The following is an 18,931-nucleotide window of genomic DNA, read 5'->3' on the forward strand; positions in this document are numbered from 1 at the left end:
TCCCATGAAGACTCTAACTATAGCGCTGGCCCAGTACAGATGGTCACCTGCTCTCTTAAGAGGCCCAGCCTCTGTCACCTACTTCCACACTTCACCCTGATCATGGCCTTAGAGGTCCTCCAAATCTCTCCTGGTCTTCAAGCTTGGAACAACTGCTGGGAATTCTTTTCCTATTCAACACATATTTCTTTTTCTTTCTTTCTTTTCTTTTTGGTCCTGGGGATTGAGCCAAGCGGCACTTTACCACTGAGCCACATCCCCAACCCTTTTTATTTTTTATTTTGAGACAGGGTCTTTCTTGCTAAATTGTTGGAGCTGGCCTCAAACTTGCAATCCTCCTGCCTCAGCCTCCAGAGCAGTTGGGATTGCAGGCAAGGATCCCCACACCCAGTTCAACACATATTTCTTGAAGGCCTATCCTGGGCCATGGTAAGCAAGTTAAGGGAATGAGAAGAGCAAGAGGTCACGTATGGCAGGGGAGGAGAACGGGGCAGGAGGGGGAAATGGAAGGTTTGAGCAAAGGGGTACCATGAGCTGACTCACTTTTCTAAAGGAGTCATCTGGACTCCTTTAGAGTGTGGATGCAGGGACCACAGTTAAGATGCTGCTGTATCAGCTCGGGCCGGAGATGATGTGGCTCAGACCATGACGGCAGCAGAGGAAGTGACGAGATGTGGTCGGATTGGGGACTTGTTTTGAAGGTAGAGCTACCGGGGTCTGCTGACAGGGAATTTGCTGGTGGGAGGCCATGGAGGAGGGAAGGAAGGAAGGAAGGAGGCCACGAAGACACACCGACCCTTGGCCAGAGCAGCAGGAAGGACGGAGCTGCCATTGAGGAGACGCAGAGCGCCACAGGAGGGTTAGGGTTTGGGCGGGGAGCCAGGGGCTCATTTCTGGAAGCGTGAAAGGCGAGATGTCTATCAGGGATCCAAGCAGAGCTATAAATGAGCAGCGGGCTGTGCCAGGTCTGGAATTCAGACAAGTTCCCAGCTAGAGTTATAAATGTGGTGAAGAGCATCCTCAGAGCCGGAATGAGAGAAGGGACGCATGCCGTGTCTCCTGTGACGCAGGAGACGCAGGGACAGAGCACTCTCTGCAGCCTCCATCACGGGGCATTCAATTTAAGTGGACAAGGTCCCCCAGGAGTGAGTGCAGGCGAGGAGTCGGGGACACCCCGACATTCCTGGAACAGAGAGGAGGGAGTCAGTAATGCAAACGGAGAATCCAGGAGAGCGGGAACTGGAAGACATGCGCGATCCGCGTAACTGCGACTGAGCGGGCCGAAGAGATGAGTCGACTGCGTGGAACTCACGGGGCTGCTTGGGTCCAGTGGGAGGCGTGGAAACCCTCTCCCTGATGGGGTCCAGGACAGAAAGGGGAGCCAGAGGCAGCGGGCGGCCGTAGCACTTCTGCCATTTGGGGAGCAGAGGGGCAGCAGATGGAAGGAGGGGGCCAGGGCTTCCCCGTTGCAAATGGGAGAAATGATAACGATTCTGTTAGACGTGAGGGGAGGTAGCTGGGACGGGGACGTGGCCTAGCACACTCTCCGGTTACAGCAAGGGCTGGGACACAGGTGGCCGCTGGCAAGAGCTGACCAAGCTTTCCAGGGACTGGGCCTCTCCAGAGCAAAAGAGGAAGCAAGGTCACGGGAGAAGCGTGCGGGACCGGGGGAAGCACAGGGAGGGCGGGCGGGCTGGCGGGCGCACGGCAGAGGAAGCTGAGCTGGCCACTGTCCCCGTGCTCGGCCCTGTCCAGCCTGAGTGGCAGGGGAGTGTGCATGTGTGTCCGGGAAGGGGCGGAGGTTACATGGCACAAAGCGTTCAGTCTCTGGCTTGTTCTTTCAACTTCCTTTGCCCCCTCTTGGGTCTGTTTCCCTCCCTACCATACATACAGGTGGAGGAGCCTTCCCTCCCCTGGACTGAAGCCCACCCCATTACCCTCACCTGGCCCATAACGGGTCTGAGAGCCACACCCGTAGTTCAGAGCCCCTACAGCAACCCTGGGACCAACCCCACTGAGTACACAGGAAACCCAGGCACAGAACACCTCGGGAACTGTCCAGCTGGTCACGATGCCTGCTAACTGGGCGACCCAGTTAGTGAGTAGCAGAGCCAGAATTTGAACCCAGGTCTCAGTGCAGGTTCTCGTTCACTGATCCCAGTCACCTCTTCCCTGGCCTGAGAAGGACAATCAGACTGGTTTCCACTGAACACAGAGGCCAACGCCAAGCCCTCGGTTTCAGGGACAGAGATCCTTAGGAAAGGACAAGCAGAGCGTAGGTCTCGCTAATCTCAGGACAGAACCAAAGAAAAGCCAACCAGCGAGTGAGCAGTGCAGGGCCTGGCTCCCCGCAGGAGGCTGTGGAAGGCCCTGAGGTCCTGCCCACTCTGACCCCAGTGGGTGAGGACTCGCTAGCGCTCCAGGCGAAGGGAGGGCTGCTGCTACTCCTGGAGGTGGATCTCATCATCCACTGGGGCTGCCACACGACTTCCTCAGAGCTCCGCTGCCACGACCCTCGCTGTCTCTCCAGGGCTGAAGAGAGCCCTCCTCGGGAGTGAGCAGAGGAGTCTCAGAGGGTGGGGGGTGGCTGCCGCCAAGCCTCCAGGCCTGACAGCCTGCAGTCCCCCACAACACTGCCAGACATTTTCCATAGGACAGTTCCAACCACCCAGATGTTACGGTTTGACCTGGTCCCCAGCTCGCGGCTCCATCGGGAGGTGCAGAACCTTTAAAAGCGGCCCTAGGGGGAAGTCGCTGGGTCAGTGGACCCATGTCTTAGGAGATATTGGGACTCTGCTTCTTCCTGTCTCTCTTTCTCTCCCCAGACACCATGAGGCGAGCAGCTTCCTGTACCGTGTGCTCCTACCACAATGCACTACCTCACCACAGGCCCAAGAAGAACAGGCCAATGGATCATGGGCTGGAACTTCTGAAACTGAGCAAAATAAACCTTTTTATCTTTTTAAGTTGATTATCTCTGGCATTTGTAACAGCAACGGAAAGGTGACTGATACATTGGGCTCACTGCCACACGCAGTGAGTCTGGCAACTTCTTGGCCTGGCAACCAAAGCTTGGGGACTGGCCTCTGCTGGCCTTTTCAATCCCACCAGTCACTCCTGCCCCTCAGATATGTTTCCAAACATGCCCTGCATCATCTGACCCTCCTGTCTGGGCAAACCCCTTCCCAACCACCTCCATTTATTTGAGTTCCACCGTTCAGTTACTCCTGGTTTTCTTCATGCGCTAGATTCCACCTTCCGACACACACAGAGGAGCTACATGCCAGACCCTGCGTCTGGTCAACTTGCAGATAAGGAAGACAGTGCTGGCTTCAAAGACCGTGGTTTAGCTGGACAGATGACGGGCAGTGTCCACGGCATGTTTAGAGGAGTGACACCTGTGGGCACAGCTCACGGGGCAACAGGGTGGGCATCTGGCCAGGGCTGAAGAAAGGAGGAGGAGCTGGCTCACCAGAGGAGGAGCTGGCCTGGAAAGGGGCCCACAGGGCAAATGACCAGAGGGGAGAGCTGGGATGAGGCCCCAGGGGACCACCCAGCTGCCAGTGTCGCCATGGGGATGGAGGAGCAAAGGGGGGTGCCACAGTGCAAATCCTGTGTCCCTTGACATGTCCCTTATGTTAACACTTCACTCCCTCTGCGCAGCATTGAGAGGTGGGCCTTCTGGGGGTGATTAGGTGCTTCCCGAGGCTCTGCCCTCGTGGACAGGATGAACGCCCCATGACAGGGCTGCCGAGAGCAGTCTGTTCCTTCCATCTCTTCTGCCACATGAGATCCAGCATTCACCCTTCTCCCTCCCCGGCCCTGTGAAGAGGCTGTGAGGACATACCGGGAACAGAACAGGCACTCGCCAGACACCAAATCTGCTGGCCCCAGGATCACAGGCTCCTTGGCCTCCAGAAAGGTGGGAAGTATATTTCTTCTGTTAATAAATCGCGCAGTTCAAATGGTTTTGTTACAGCAGCAGGAACAGACTAAGACTAACTGGTGAGTTAGTTTACAGGCCAATAGCCCAGAGAACCTTCCCCTATAATCATCACCCAGCTCAAAGCTCATCAGTAAAAAGAATTCTTAAAAGCTAACACCTCGACACCTGCATCCTTAAGGCATAAAGTGATGACTGGATAAATATATAAGGATCTCACCTTAAGAGTGGGAAAATGTATTAACAGAGGGCGGATGACGTGTCACCTGAACTCACGGGAAAGACAGTGATACTTGCTAAATTTACCTTAAGCACTTCACAAACATGTGAATTCATCTGCCCTCACAGCCCTGCATGGAAGGTTCCATGACTATTCCATGATATGAAAGGGAAATGGCCCAGGGACCCAAGGTAACCTGTCAGGTGAGTAAGCAGTGGACAGACTTCGAACCCCAGGACCTTGACCACCATCACACACTGTTTCTCAGTCTACAACGCAGTGAATGCTAAAATAAAAGCATAAGGCACCAGGTGTGGTGGTGCACAGCTGTAATCTCAGGGACTTGGGAGGCTGAGGTAGGAGGATTGCAAGTTTGAGGCCAGCCTCAGCAACTTAGTGAGGCCCTCAGCAAATTAGTGAGACCCTGTCTCAAAATAAAAAATAAAAAGGGCTGGTGTTGTGGCTCAGTGGTAGCATGCCCCTGGGTTCAATCCCAGTACCTGCCCTCACCCCCCCAAATATATCAAGCTCTGTTACGGTATGACTCCACATTTGTTTATGTGCATTTGTTTATGTGTCAATCTTGGTTGAATCAAATGACAATCTGGCTGTTTTTGACCAACAAAAACTGCACTTTCGTACAGTTCAGCGTAGTGCACTTGTGCATGCACAGAAACACACGAAAGTCTCGAAGGGCCCAATTATTATCAGTCATGTCACATGGTGGGAGACACCTTTTCACATTTCCTAAAAAACAGCCGAAGTTCAACATCTCCTCTAGATGCCCCGTTTCCTTGCTGTTCCTGCTGGTGACCATAGCCAAGTAAGTGACATCTACATGTCCTCAGGGTGCAGAGCGCCAGCCCCGCCACACGACAGCACTGGCAGGCAATGCGCTTGGGTCATCTCTCCCAGGAGCCGGGAGCCGGGGAGGAGGGAGGCGGCCAAGACGAGGGATCCTGTGCAATCTGAATTCTCCTACACCTGTTTCTCCAAATCAAAGTACTGTCACTCCAGCCTCATTTGAGCTGGGGTTACTGGGCACAGCTGGGAGAGTCTCTTGACATGTTGATAGAACTCCACCCACAACAGAGCCACCGCCACTGAATGGCCCAGGTGACGCTCGGCTCCTCAGTCCAAAGGGGAGGCAGCGCCTGCCCGGCTGCCGTGAAATCTGGCAGACACAGGCGAGCTCCCTCCTGGTGCTCTCCACACCACCCTGCTGGATCCCTGCCAAACAGACCCCGAGAGGAGGGGAAGAGGACCCTGCCGCACAGAGAGGTCGCTGAGGTCCAGACTCGGCAGCCCAGCAATGAGCCAGGGGCCGTGGCTGGGGCCGTGATCTCTGCCAGACTGTGTGCCAAGTGAGACTAGGATCCAGGCTCCCAGGGTGCCCTGGCAGCCAGGGAGCCGCTCTCCCTCTTTCACGAGCATCCTCAGGGCAAGTTGGCCATTCTGCACGCCACCCTTCCACGGGAAATCTTCCACCTTCCGACGTCTACACGACGTGCTCATTTGCATTTACTACCATCCACCTCCCCTCCCACCGCACACAGCTCGGCTCCAAGGCGCAGGGACCTGGTTCTGTGACGCACGCCGAGTACCTGGAACAGCAGGGGGCAGTCGGGGGGCACCCATAAGACTTTTCAGAATAAATGAAAGAAATGCCTCCCTCCTCGACTCGCCCTGTGTGCCACCCAGTGGGTCAGCTCTTCCCACCTCCGAGCTTCTGTGGGACTGTCCTTAAACCTCTGCTAGTCCACTCGTCACGCTGGGCTGTGATGACCTGTCCTCTCCACCCCTCTGAAGGTGACAGCACCCAGCCAGCACATTCTTGCGCAGTCTCGGCTGGCACAGAGCCTGGGGGGGTCTTTAGTATCAGCACCTCAGGGGTCAATTTTGCACATCTAAAGAGCCAAAAGGCACTGGCCAGGACTCCGGTTGCAACCGCCGGGGCCTCGGTGTCCAGGGCCAGGCCGACAATGCCTCTCGCAGCCAGCAGGAGAGAGGCGGCGCTGTTTCCAGACTGCTTCCCAGGCCAGGAGGAACCCGCAAGGGGAAGCTATTTAGGTCCCAGAAGATGAGATCAACGAGGGCTCCAGGAGGAGTCACGATGGAAGCCCATGGAAGCGTCCCGTTCAAGAGAAACTGCTTCAGCCCCGTTGGCCATTCCCACGCTGATCGGGGGACCACGAGGGCCACCATCTCCAGGCACTGGCACCAGAGCGGGGGAGATCTGTCGACCAAAATAGCACATCCAAGCCGCTGACTGGTTCCCCAGAGACTCGCCGGTTATTTTTAACCTGGGCGGTCACACCTGTGCCCACTCCTCCTCTCCCATTCCTCTGGACCCTGCTCCTGGCAAGCCTACTCCACGTCCACTCCCAGGAGGGGCTGTTCTGACTTCAACAGAAATGTCTGCTCCTTTCATTATTCAGTGGCTCTTTTCATCATTCATTAGGCACCTACTGTATGCCACGTGTTTCCAAACTGTTGCCCCCAACCCCCAAGTCTGCAGCACCGAGTCTTGAACACAGCCTAACGCAGGCCAGGCAAGCATTCTACCACCAAACCACATCCCCAGCCTTTTAATTTTATTTTAAGTTGCCCCGGCTGACCTCAAACCTGTGATCCTCCTGCCTCAGCCTCTGGAACAGCTTGTGCCCCGTGCCTGGCTGCAGCTCTTTTAGGCAGTACTGAGGCACAGAAGGACTTGACACTGCTCATCCCATAGAGATGGGCTGTGCCTACTCTTCCAGCACAAACCAGACAGGTCCTGAATAAACCACTTAGTTTCATGACCTTGGGTCTTTAATGTCCCTGGAATGCCCTTATTCTCCTCACCAGGTGGAGGAACTCCTTCCCATTCATCCCTTGCTTTCTCAATGATCCCCTCCTCGAGTTGCCAGCTGGATAATCCCACCTCTTCCACACCAGCACAGGCCTCAAATGTACTTCGTGCATTCTATCGCTTGTATTGCTATGACTGACCAACCTGCCTAAATGCATTAGACTGAGCTCAACCAGCAGAGTGAATACAGTAATCTATTTTGCATTACTGTAACAAAATGCCTGAGGCTGGAAAACTTTATAAAGTAGAAAGGTTTATTGAGTTCACAGTTCTAGAAATTTAAGGGCCCACATCTGATGGTGGCCTTCTTGCTAGCAAAGTCCCAAAGCAGCACAGGGTATTACACACAGCCAGAGACAGGGAGCGTATGTGTGTCTCTAGGCTCTGGTCTCTCCTTATAAAGCCACCAGGAATCACTGGTGGTGGCTCCACTATGATGACCTTATCTATCTCAATCACTCCCAAAGGAGTTTTTTTTTTTTATTTTGGTACTGGGGATTGAACCTCAGGGCACTTAACCACTGAGCCACACCCCTAGCCCTTTTTTACATTTTATTTAGAGACAGGGTCTCACTGAGATGCTCAGGGCTTTGCTAAGTTGCTGAGGCTGGTTTTGAACTCAAGATCCTTCTACCTCAGCCTCCTGAGCCACTGGGATCATAGCGTGTGCCATAGATGCCCAAAGGTATCTCTTAACACCATGGTCAGATGAGGTCATGAGGGGAATCAAGCTTCAACAGATGAACCTGGGGACACAGTGACCACATCCAAACAGGAGCAGGATCGTCCTGAAAGAAGCCATGCTCCACCTGCTACCTTCAGTTTGACAATTTCATCTGTTGCCTGAACTAATGAGCAAACGCATTACTAACTACAGACATGGCTTACCAAGCCCCTCCTGTGTGCGGCACAGCCACCCCAGCAGGCTGCAGCCGCCAACCTGGCCGAGGGCTGAGAAACCCAAGCACAGCAAGGTCACCTGACTAATGCTCGGCCACAGATCCATCGGATGGTGGCACCAAGATTTAGTCTCTGGCCTTGTGACTCTGAGGCCCAAGCTTGGCATCTAGAATATTCTCAGGCCATGGAAGAGGCTCCCTAATCCTCCATGCTTTGGGAATGTCCAGCTCAGCTCCCACTCCCAAGTTCTCTGGTCCACTTAGGCACCTCCAAATCAAGGACGCATGGGGGCCCCAGGGATCTGAAGGAGACACGGTGGGTTTTCCCCTCCCTCCTTCCTTCGTTTAGACCTATGGCTTAATTTCTTTGGGGCTCCAGGGCAACATGAGTTTTGTCAGGCTGCTGGAATCCTCTGGCTCAGGGCCAGTTGCTGACCACGTGCCTGTCTGGCTCTGGGACTGGACTGGGACTTCTCTGGGCCAGGAAGGAGACAAAGGTGAACAGGAAACAGTCGCTAGAAATGCACATCAAGAAAATGACCTGGCGACTATGGTGGTGCACACCTGCAATCCCAGCAGCTTGGGAGGCTGAGGCAGGAGGACTGCAGTTTCAAAGCCAGCCTCAGCAACTTAGCGAGGCTGTAAGCAACCTCGCAAGACCCTGTCTCAAAATAAAAAACAAAACAGGGGCCGGGGACGTGGGACTGTGGCTCAGTGGTAAAGCACCCTTGGGTTAAATCTCCAGAAACAAACAAACAAAAAATCACCCAGCTGTGTGTTTTGGGGTCGGGGGATGGCACACAGGGGACAAAGAAATACGGCAGCTAGAGGGAGGGGGTCCTCAGGGTGACTGTGGGCATGTTTGCCTCTGGGCTTCCCCAGCCGCTGGTGTGACTTGGAGGGATGCTGGGAGTAAGATCCTCACAGGTGAAGCAGGGACATTGAGGGACACCAAATCCTGCTTCTAAGGCTGTTGTGAGCAGAAGACAATCCAGCTCAGAGCGTCCCGTCAACTGCAAGCATCTATTAACGTGCTTCACACTCAACGCTCTGCAGGGAGGGACTGACCACCCCTCACCCCCCACACACCGCGCTTTCAGCCGACGAGGTCCCAGCCGATCCGTGGCATCTGAACATCCTCAACCAGGGCCTGTGCACGAAGGCTTGTCCCACTCACGTCTGGACTGAATTCCACCTCGTCGTGCTGGGATAAAGTCTTGGTGATCAGCGATGATACAAGACAGCAGTAGCTGGGTGCAGTGGCACAAGCCCGGAGGCCCAGCTACTCGGGAGGCTGAGGCAGGAGGATCCCGAGTTCCAGGTCAGCCTCAGCAACTTAGTAAAAAGGGTGGGAATGTGGCTCAGTGGTAGAGCACCCCTGGATTCAACCCCATTACTGCCAGAATAAAAAAAAAAAAATAGGTTTCATATGGTTAATAAAAATGTCATTTTCCTAAGCATCCTTAAAGGAGGCAAAAAAGAAATTTCCTTCCTTCTCCACTGGCCCCTGGCTGACACCAATGTCACCTACGACTCCTGCCGTTACAGCAGGCTGGCCGGGGAAGCTCCTGCTCGTGACACCCGATGTGTTCTGAGATCCCGACGTGCACCACCTCGCTTCTCTGGAACTGCTGTCTTTGCACAAGAGGTCAAATTCTCCTTTGCCAGCCACGCCAGACCTCAGCCGTGGAACCCACGGGTTTCTGAAGGCTGTTCCCGAGGCCCATGTGCTGAGCCAAAGTCTCCAGGTGCTACGAGTGGGGCTGCTCTAGGAAGCCACCCTCCTCGGGGTCCCCAAGTGGCTCCAGCTCCCTGGTCGGGGAGTTCATTCCACCAGAGGACTGCAGAACCCCTGCCCACCTCCCCGCTACCCCACCCTCTGGGACCACCTGGAGCCCGCACTCCCTCTTCCTCCCAACAGTCCCCAGCAAGTCAAAGACCACGATCGGTCCCTATGCAGGCTTCCACGCGCTTGAGGACGGTGTTACAAGGGTGACACTGTCTTCACCCTCCTCTGCACATTCTCTTGGTGAGAGGCTACAAGTTTTCTGGACTCCAACTACTATGATTTAAGTGTTTTCATCTCCTCTAGATTCAGGTTAAACATTAAACTCAAGTCCCAGGGCAACAGGATTAAGTCACAGGGCTCTGCTCTCACACATGAGATCGCCACTCTTATAAAAGGGCTAGAGGTGGAAGGGGGACCCTCTTGTCCTTTGTTCCTTCCACCATTCCTCCCCTCTGGAGCACACAGCAGGAAGGTGCCATCTTGGAAGCAGAGAGCAGCCCTCACCAGACACTGAACCTGCCACATCCTGATCGTGGACTTACCAGCCTCCAGAACTGTGAGAAATCATTTCAGTTCTTTATAAAGGACCTAGTCTTGGTTATTTTGTTGCAACTGCATGAATGGACTAAGAAACTGACCTCAGTGAAAAAAAAAAAAATTGCAAGGCACCTGGAACTTTCCTGGGCGCATATGGATATACAACCAAAACCAAGGAATACATCTGAGTTTTTACTGCTTCAACTAATTACTTAGCTCACGCCCTGGACGGGAGGGCAGTCTCCTTTCCGTGCGGTTATTAGCTGGTGCGGGCTGCCCCAGATCCCTGGCATGGTCCTGCACCAGGATCTCCCCAGCCCGCCATTCAGCTTCTCTCACATCCCGCCTCCAGCCCAGCGAATACAGTGCGCCAGCAGCGCGTGGGTGGCCAGAAGTCCTTTGTGCCTACCGCTATCATCATCCGTTACTCAGAATATCTGAATCACCTTTTCGGCATCCCTCCCATCTCCTGCTGGGTGAGTCAGGAGTCTCACGTCTGAGGATGAGGCAGTGAGATTCACAAAAGAATCCCAAAGTTTTAAAAATAGCTGCAGGTGATTTGAGGTGCATAGTCCATATATAGGCAGATGCTAACCGTGCTCCTTTGGACCTTCTTCCCCAGGGGACTCAGAGGCCAAAGGCCACCATCCCCAGCTCATCTTCTGCCATTAGCGTGGTCCCACTTTTACTTTTTTTTCCTTTACCTTCTATTATTTTTTCACCTAGTGTATATTTGGTTATCAGAACTGGGTACAAGACTTGGCTTTGCCCTTGGCATAGGATCCTGGGCTCAACTTTTCTGAACTCCAATCTTAGCAGTAAAGGTGGCTAATTATTACTGCCCTGCCTTCCCACAGGGCTGCGGTGGGACGGGTGACCCTGCTCTGTGGACTGTAAAGGGTCACCTATGCAAACGCGAGCTGTTCTCTAAGCTGTATGTTCTTGGTGAGGGCTGGTGGCGCTGATTCTCCCCCAGTTCTGGTCCTGCGCATTCTCCAGGTCGAGGGGAGGCAGGCTCCATCAGCAATCCCAAGGAGGCTGCGCTTTATCCCCGCTGCGGGGTTAACGGGCGCTCCCGAGGGCAGATATCTGATGGCATCAAAAATTCATCACTTGCAGCAGCTGGCGAATCTGCCACGACCAGTCATTTGTACCCACATTTAGAAAGATAACTAGACCTGGGAGACTTGGCCCCGAGCAGTCCAGAGAAAAGAGGTATAGGCTTAGCTCTTCAGGCCAATCAAGAAATTAGAGGGTGTGGGAGATTCAGTCACCTTAGCGCCAGGAGGGACTTAGGAAGCCATCACTGCAAAATAACTACTACGCTGGAGGACTTTCTACTCCAGGGCCTGCCTTAAAAGAGCCATTTGCAGGCTTCACTAGGTTACTAAAGTACCATGTCACTTAAGAGGCCAAGAGGTTAGGGGAAACACTTCAGATCACACAGCGAGTTGGGGAACTGGGAACATAATCTGCCTTTTCTCATTCAGTGACAAGCAGGGCCAACCCTCAGGGCTGATGCTGGGCTGTGGGGATGTGGCTGCGATGCTGGATTTGGGGTTATCCCTGCAGCCAAAGGCCCTCTGAGGCAGGCCTTCAAATCAAACATGGGGACCCAATGGTCAGGACAGTCAGTACCACTGGCCTTCTGCAGGAACAGGAAGTAGCTGCCAATGCCCCAGGTGGGGAAGGTTCCCTTGCTACATACCCACAGGGTCTGTGTTCTTCGAAAAGAGCGGAGGACAATGGTTTCAGGGCTGAGCGCTTGCCTGTTCAATGATTAATGATCTAATATCACTTTCGTTTGGACTCTAAGCTAAGAGGGGAAAGAAACAATAAATGCACCCCTCCTGGGCTCAAAATGCCCCAGAGGTTACCCAGCGCCGACAGGCCAGGGCTTTCCTGGCCTAAGCCCAATCAAGCATTTAGACGTTTCTTGATCTCAGGGTTGACTCAGCCAGGTGGGCTTGGCCTCATCCTCTTCCAGCAAGGGTCCCAGCAGGCCACACCCATCACTATTTCCAGAGCCAATTCCTCTCAGCTTTCCAGAGCTGGCTCCGTCCTGTTCCCATCAACCGCTACAGTCCAGTCTCAGGTCCCCAGGGCCAGTGGAACTGTGGCCTTCTGATTGCTTGTCTGCACTGAAACTATCTCTCAGTCCTCCTCATTTACAGGCAAAAGGCCCCACTGAGCAGGAGGCCTTAGGTTATGTTCTTCTGTGTCCCTCACCTAGCATGTGATATAGAATTGTAGGAATCAAATAAATGCTGCCGAGTTAATGAGGGATACACAGAAAGAAGGGTAAGCTGGTTCTGGCAGGTCAGATTTTGGAGGGGTCCTGAGCACAAGGTCAAGAGGAACCTTAGGGGCCATCGGGTACAGCAGCCACTGGATCCCCAACCAAGCCTGGACAAGTGGCTCTCTGGTCATGTTCAGACACCTGTAGGAAAGGGCCAGGTACCGCTCAGTTTTCCACATCACTCCTTCACCTGGGGGAAGGATTATTTTGAGGGGAGCTGCCTATGGCACAAACAAGGAAGTGGTTGGCTCGTCTCTGAACACCGTCCCACCATGGACTGTGTTTCCTCATAGGATGACAGGAGCCCAGGAGGACCCTCACCCAGCCCCCGCCAGCACCACCCCATCAGTTTGAGACTGATCTCCTGCCAGAGGAAGAGTCACCTGCCCATCCCACTGTCTCCTATCCCAAGATAAGAATGCCAAGAGCAAGAAAGGACCAAGAACATCCCTGCTTTCTCAAAGGATGGTTGTCCCCAAAGGGCATCCACTGGGCAGGGGTACACTCTGCCCGAATTTCATTTCCTTCTCACTCCTAAGCTACAGACAGACCCAGGCCCCTTCCCCAGCATCTCCTGCAGACACATCCCAAGCTGGTTCCTATCTTCTGATGTCCCACAGCCCCTGGAGGGAGCACCGTCCATCATGGGGGTGCCTCTCCAGCCTGACACACAAGGCCAAGCTTGGGCCTGGGTGCCCTGATCTAAAGCCATTCAGGGTGGCAGTAACCTCAAAGGCACCGTTCAGTCTCCATTCACAGCAGGAAGAATGGAGATCCTTGGGAAAATCTGCATTGTCCAGGCCTGTGGGTGCTTCAGGAGACCCCCTTCCTCTGGAATCCCCCAAATTGCACGCAGCTCCCTGCTGAGGGCTTCATCTGTGTCTCAATCAATGAACATGTCCTCAGCTCCCACAATGTTTGGGATGGAGGCGGGAGGGCTCTGCTGGGGCAGGACACAGATCCCCCCAGGGAAGCCCAACTCTGAAGGAACTGGGCAGCAGATGCTGATCAGGCAGAGGTGGCCGTGGCCCCCCAGGCACACTGAAGCTGGGGCTCTCCGTTGGCCCATCTAGCACCTCCACCCTCCATGCCCGATTCCATTCCTGCCCCCTCACTTTGGTCAAAGCCCTGTCTTTGCCTCACTGTCCTCCCAGGGCCACCTGTGCCTCCCTGCCCACTGGCTCGGAGCTACAAACCTGCAGATCTCAAGAGGACAGGCGGGTGGGCAGGGGAGTCTGGAAGGGACAGGACGAGCCCCTTCCACAGCCCTGCCTGCGCCTCCCTCCACCCCACAGGCTTCCTAATCTGGGAGGCGAACCCACCGCCCTCTCCGGGGAATATGATCTCCGGGGCAGCCTGGCGCGGCGCGGCGGGAAACCGGGAGCCCATCCCGGTCCGCCAGCCGCCTCCACATCCTGGCCAGGCTCCCTCTCCAGCACGCCCGGAGTGGGGCCAACAGGCAGGATCAACAATCCAGAAACTTTCAATGGATCTCGCCGACGGGGAGGGGCGGAGGGGCACGAGCCGGTGGGGGCGGGGAGGCCGGACCGAGCCCCTCTCACTTACCATCTTGCTCACGTCCATGACCGAGGCTGCAGGGTGCCCCCCGCCCCTGGAGCGCCTGCGTCCCCCCAGTGCCGCTCCCGGCTACTGCAGCCCCGGGGGTGCCATGCTGCGGGCAGGGCGGCCGGCAGGGCCCCCGCGGCGCGCAGCAGCGACACCGCGGCTGGACCCGAGGACGGCGGGGCGGGGCGGGCGAGCGGGGAGGGGGCCGAGCGCTGAGCCGCAGCGCGCGCCGGGCGGGGGAGGCGCGGCCCCGCGGCCGAGCCCCGAGAAGCGCGGCCAGGCGCGCAGGGCACCCCGAGAACAGCTCCGGACGCTCCTGCGAGGGTGTGATTTGAATAACAAAAGGTCGTTGCTGCCCAAGCCCGGGCGCCGGGATCGGCGAGCCGGGAGAGGGAGGCCGCCTGCCGCGGGAAGAGTGTGCGGTGTGTGTGTGTGTGTGTGTGCGCGCGCGCGCGCGTGTGTATGTGTGTGTGTGTGTGTGTGTGTGTGTGCGTGCGCGCGTGTGTGCGCGCTCGCGTGTTTTGGTGGGGGGATCAGTGGGAGTCAGGAAGTGCGCGGGGGAGGTGGCAGAGGAGGGAGCGGTGGGGGCGCGAGCAGACATTCCAGCGGGGGCAGGGGGTCCCCTCCGCCCCTCCCCACTTGGCTTCCTCGGACAAAGAGGGAATTCAGAGCCAGTTGTTGGCCTCCTGCGGCTGATCTCCAGGGGCCTCCCAAATGAGTCTGGGGTCTCCAAACAGATGGCCAAATGGAAGGAAGCGGCACAGGTATCCCCAGGAGGGCTCTAATGGCCCTCCTGCCCTGGCAGGGGAGCTGCAGCCAGCCCTTCTGGGAGTGAGGAAAACTGGCTCCCTGGCTTCTGAATGATGTCTGCTTCGAGCTCAGAGCTCCTTCCTCCCAAGCCCGAATTCCCAGTCTCCCATTCCTTAGAGAAACGTGAGGCCAAGCCGCCCATCTGCTGGAGACTGCAGCTGGTGGCCAGAAAAGGGCTCCGGCCAAATGCACATTTGGAGAAAAGTCCCCAGAAGTAGCTTCGTCGTCCAAACCTGTAATTTCAATAAGGCTTCCCCCAAAATCAGAGCAGCAGTAAGGCTGAGGTGCAAGAGACCGCAGGGACCTGAGAGTCCACTTAGACAGACTTTGCTTTACACAGTGAGGACTGAGGTCCAGAGGAGGGTTTACCCCAGGTCACACCCTGCCAGGAGAGACGAGCTCCCTATGTTGCCTGGCAGCCCTGCAGTTGGAACCCCTAGCTTTTAAAATCCTTTCAAATGAACAGGTGACCGCCCCAAAGGGGCCTGCTGGGCTGACATAGCCTCCTCCCCTTCCCATCTGAGTTCTAATCTGTGACTGTTTCTCCTCCTTACTCCTGGGGGCAAGTGAGACCACCATGATGCTTGCTATCAAACAGCTCTTAATGCAGAAGTGGGGACAGGAACGTCAGGGGCTTTTGTGGTGATGGTGATTTTCATTTTGTGGCTCGGTCTGGAGGCTAGGCAAGGGTCCCTTGGCTTCAGGCAGGGGATCTCAGGGCCCAGGTCTCTATCTAATCCTGATCTGCTGCTTCTGCCCCCATCCCAGGGCTGCCCCTGGCCAGCCTGGCCCTAAAGATGCTGTGCCATGCCAGCCAAGTCAGGAGGGCTGTTCTGGTCTCTTCTGATGACACGCATGCTCCTGAGAGCCACGTACACCAAGTGGGGAGGGACCCAGTGCAGCGGGGGCTGGACGAGGAGCAGGCACTGCTTCCTTACCTTCCAGTGCTGCCGCCCTGCGTGCCACGGGAGACCCGGGCCGCATGAAGCCACCTGTGTCCCCTGCCCAGATGAGTTCTGGATTATCTGATGCTTTATTACATGGACTTACGTAAATACACGGATATGTGTGGCTGCGTTTTAGCTTCTTTAACAATGCCATGAAAAAGGCCCGGGTTTATCAAGAGATCAAGGTTTCCCCTTAATCTTGGCACCCCGCCTGGCAAAAACCGTTTCTCATCTAAGATGGAGGTAGTGACACCCACCACCCAGGTGGGCAGTGACGTTCAAAAGGAAGTACCCTCCCAAGCCCTACCTGTAGGAGGTTGAATAATGGCCCCCAAAGACATGCGGCCCCAGGCCCTGGCACCTGTAAATGCTACTTTATATGGTAGACGGTGGATATATTAAGAATTCTGAGATTATCTGCGTAGACCCTAAATGCCATCACATGTCACTACGGGAGGGATCGTTGACAGAGACGAGGCAGTGCATCACAGAGATGGAAAATGGAGTGACATGGCCATAAGCCAAAGGGTGCCCGCAGCTACCTGAGGTCAGAGGAGACAAGGAGTCTCCTTGGAGGGAGCGTGGCCCTGTCAACACCTTTGAGTACAGCCCAGGGACACTGGTTTGGGGTTTCCGGGCTCCAGGACTGTGAGAGAAAATAATTCTCTTGTTTTAGCCACTGGGTTTGTGGTCCAGTTTGTTTTAGCGGCCACAGGAAATGGATATACTGCTCAAAGGTCAGCGAAGGCTGGTTTCCCCGCTCCACACAGATGCTCGCCTGGGGGTTGCCCTCTCTGTAGGACTTCCTCACCCAGGAGCTGCCCATGTGCTAGGACAGGTCAGCCAGGGATGGGCTGCTCCTTGCTCCGTGCAGAGGGAGTCTTGCCAGCAGTCCCTGGTGCACGCACAGATACGCACCGTGCTCCCGGCATGCACGCGGATCGCTGCAGCTTGGGCTACCCTGCTCCAGGGTCTCTTTCAAGAAAATTGAATAGGCAGAAAGGAAACAGCAGGTCCAGAACCAAAGTCCTGCCAGCTGCTGCCATGCCCCCTCTTCCCCAGCTCTGGGCCACTCTGCCTGGCCACCTGCAGCACACCTCCTAGGAGGTCTCAGCCCCAGAGGCACCTGCAGCCTCAAGTCCATGGGTAAATTTTTCTCCTCCTCCTGTGTTTTCTGTGTCAACTAACATTTCCACCTTCATTTAGCTTCTCAAGCTAGAAACTTCTAAGCCAGCCTTAATTCCCCCACTGACATTCTCCCTCTATCACCCCCTCTAACCTGTCTCTACATCTGTTGTTCTTCCTTGCAAAGAGTTTCCAAAGTATGTCTGCTCCCAAGCTCCTGCCCTGGCTCAGACTCAACAGCAGCTTCCTGGCCTCCCTGCCTCCTCGCTCTGCCTGCCTAATTCATCCTCCACACATTTACTGTGATTGCTCACTAGCCTGCTACAAAGGAAAAGTCCTTCCGTGGTTCATTGGCACTCAAGGTCCTCCAAGCTATGGCCTTCCCTGCCTCCACTCCCACCCTTCCATCTCAGATCCTGGCATCTCCACGCACTGGTTAGTCCCTTCCCATCATGGACCACTCCTGGGCATGCTTGCATCTCCCTGGGATGGCCTGGGCTCCCTGCTCACCTCTGAGCAAACCCAGGCCAAGGCTCGGCCTTGGCGTGTGGAGCACTCTGCCTGCTCCAGGGCTCCCTCCAGCCACACCCACATGACCCATCCCCAGTTGACATCGGCAAGAAAGTACAGAAAGGACCCAGGAGGCTCCCAGTTCCTTGACATCCGGAAGATGAGTGGACATGCCCTGGTGAAGGCTGACACCTACTGGTGACCAGGACTCTCTAGCCTGTCCCTACACATACCACGTGGATGACCCTGGATGACCGGCTTGAGCAGGGCCTGATTACACAGTACTGTACTTCAAAGGAGTTAGGTTTCCGTAATTACCAGTAACAAGGTTTAAATGAAACACTACTCTACAAAAGGGCCGTAGTAACGTGAGTACTCTGCTGCTACTAAAATAAGCCCACGCAGAGGGCAAATGTGTTCACAAAGTGCCTTTTCATTCATTATCTCATTAGACCCTTAAAAAAAAAAATCAGGCCAGGCAGAACCAGGACTATTATTACGACGCATATTTTACAGATGAGGAATACAAAAATATTCAACGACAGAGTGTACAGCTAAAGCCTGGGGCCAGAAAGGTGGCCGAGGGATCTTTGACTTCGCCTCCAGTGTTTTAATTTTTATAAGGAACTGTGATAAAATATCACGTGCATAGTAACAATCGTTATTAAAAGAAGAAAGGAGTTTGGAGTCCGACCGATCCCAAGTTGAATTCTGACTCCATTACTTTGTAGACATGGTTAAGTGCCTTAACCTCTGAATTTCAGTTCTCTTGATGAAAAGTAGGCTCATAAATACCAGACCTCCCAGGGTCGATGTGAGAATTAAGGGCACCAACACACACCAAGAGCCCTGTGTGTGGCTAGTTCTCAAAAAGTTTTAGCTAACCTTTTAGAAAAAAAAAAGCTGAAATCATAAGAAATAAGGACAAAAAGCAGAGGTAACTGATTGTTTTGATTTGAAGACAGTAAATGAACAGGTATTATCTGGGGGAAAAAAAGAGCCAGAGTCACTGACCATGCCGAGTGGAGCTGTGGAGGACACTGGCGGGACGGGCACTTGGCTGGGTGGTTCCAAAGCCTCTCCCTGTGGGGGGCACTCCTATCATCAGGGCCTTGGCAGGCTGAGGGAGGTCCCAGCGTGGCCTGTGTGCTGGCTTGGATGTGGCTTGTCCCCTATGGGTTGGCGTTATGGGGCCTTGGTTCTTGATGTGGTGGTACTGAGCTGGGCCTGGTGGGAGCTCAGGGGGATGCTGTCCTGGAAGTTCTCCTGGGACCCCTTGGTTAGCTCTCGGCAAGGGGTCACTATAAAAGCAGCAAGCCTGCCCCTTGCTCTGGCTTCCTCTATCATGATCTGTCTCTCCTCCTCCAACCATACTGCCAATCAACCTGAATCAGCAGCTGAACTTCGGAGTCACCCAACCTTGAACTTTCAGCCT

General features: G+C 54.9%; 1 protein-coding gene across 3 annotated transcripts in view; it reads right to left on the bottom strand.

The window, feature by feature from the left end:
- The window catches only part of Hip1 (huntingtin interacting protein 1), a 138,878-nt gene that overhangs the window by 61,872 nt on the left and 58,075 nt on the right, over positions 1 to 18,931 (bottom strand). Inside the window, exon 1 of one of the 3 annotated variants that reach the window (XM_047533329.1) lies at positions 14,105 to 14,227. The exons of the other annotated variants lie outside the window; for them this stretch is intronic. Coding sequence (XP_047389285.1) covers positions 14,105 to 14,122 — 18 coding nt within the window. The 5' untranslated portion in view covers positions 14,123 to 14,227. Of the gene's footprint in view, positions 1 to 14,104; positions 14,228 to 18,931 lie in introns of those variants that run through there. 3 annotated transcript variants of the gene reach the window in all.

This window comes from Sciurus carolinensis, chromosome 18 (assembly GCF_902686445.1).
Source record: "Sciurus carolinensis chromosome 18, mSciCar1.2, whole genome shotgun sequence".
NCBI classification, from domain to species: Eukaryota; Metazoa; Chordata; class Mammalia; order Rodentia; family Sciuridae; genus Sciurus; species Sciurus carolinensis.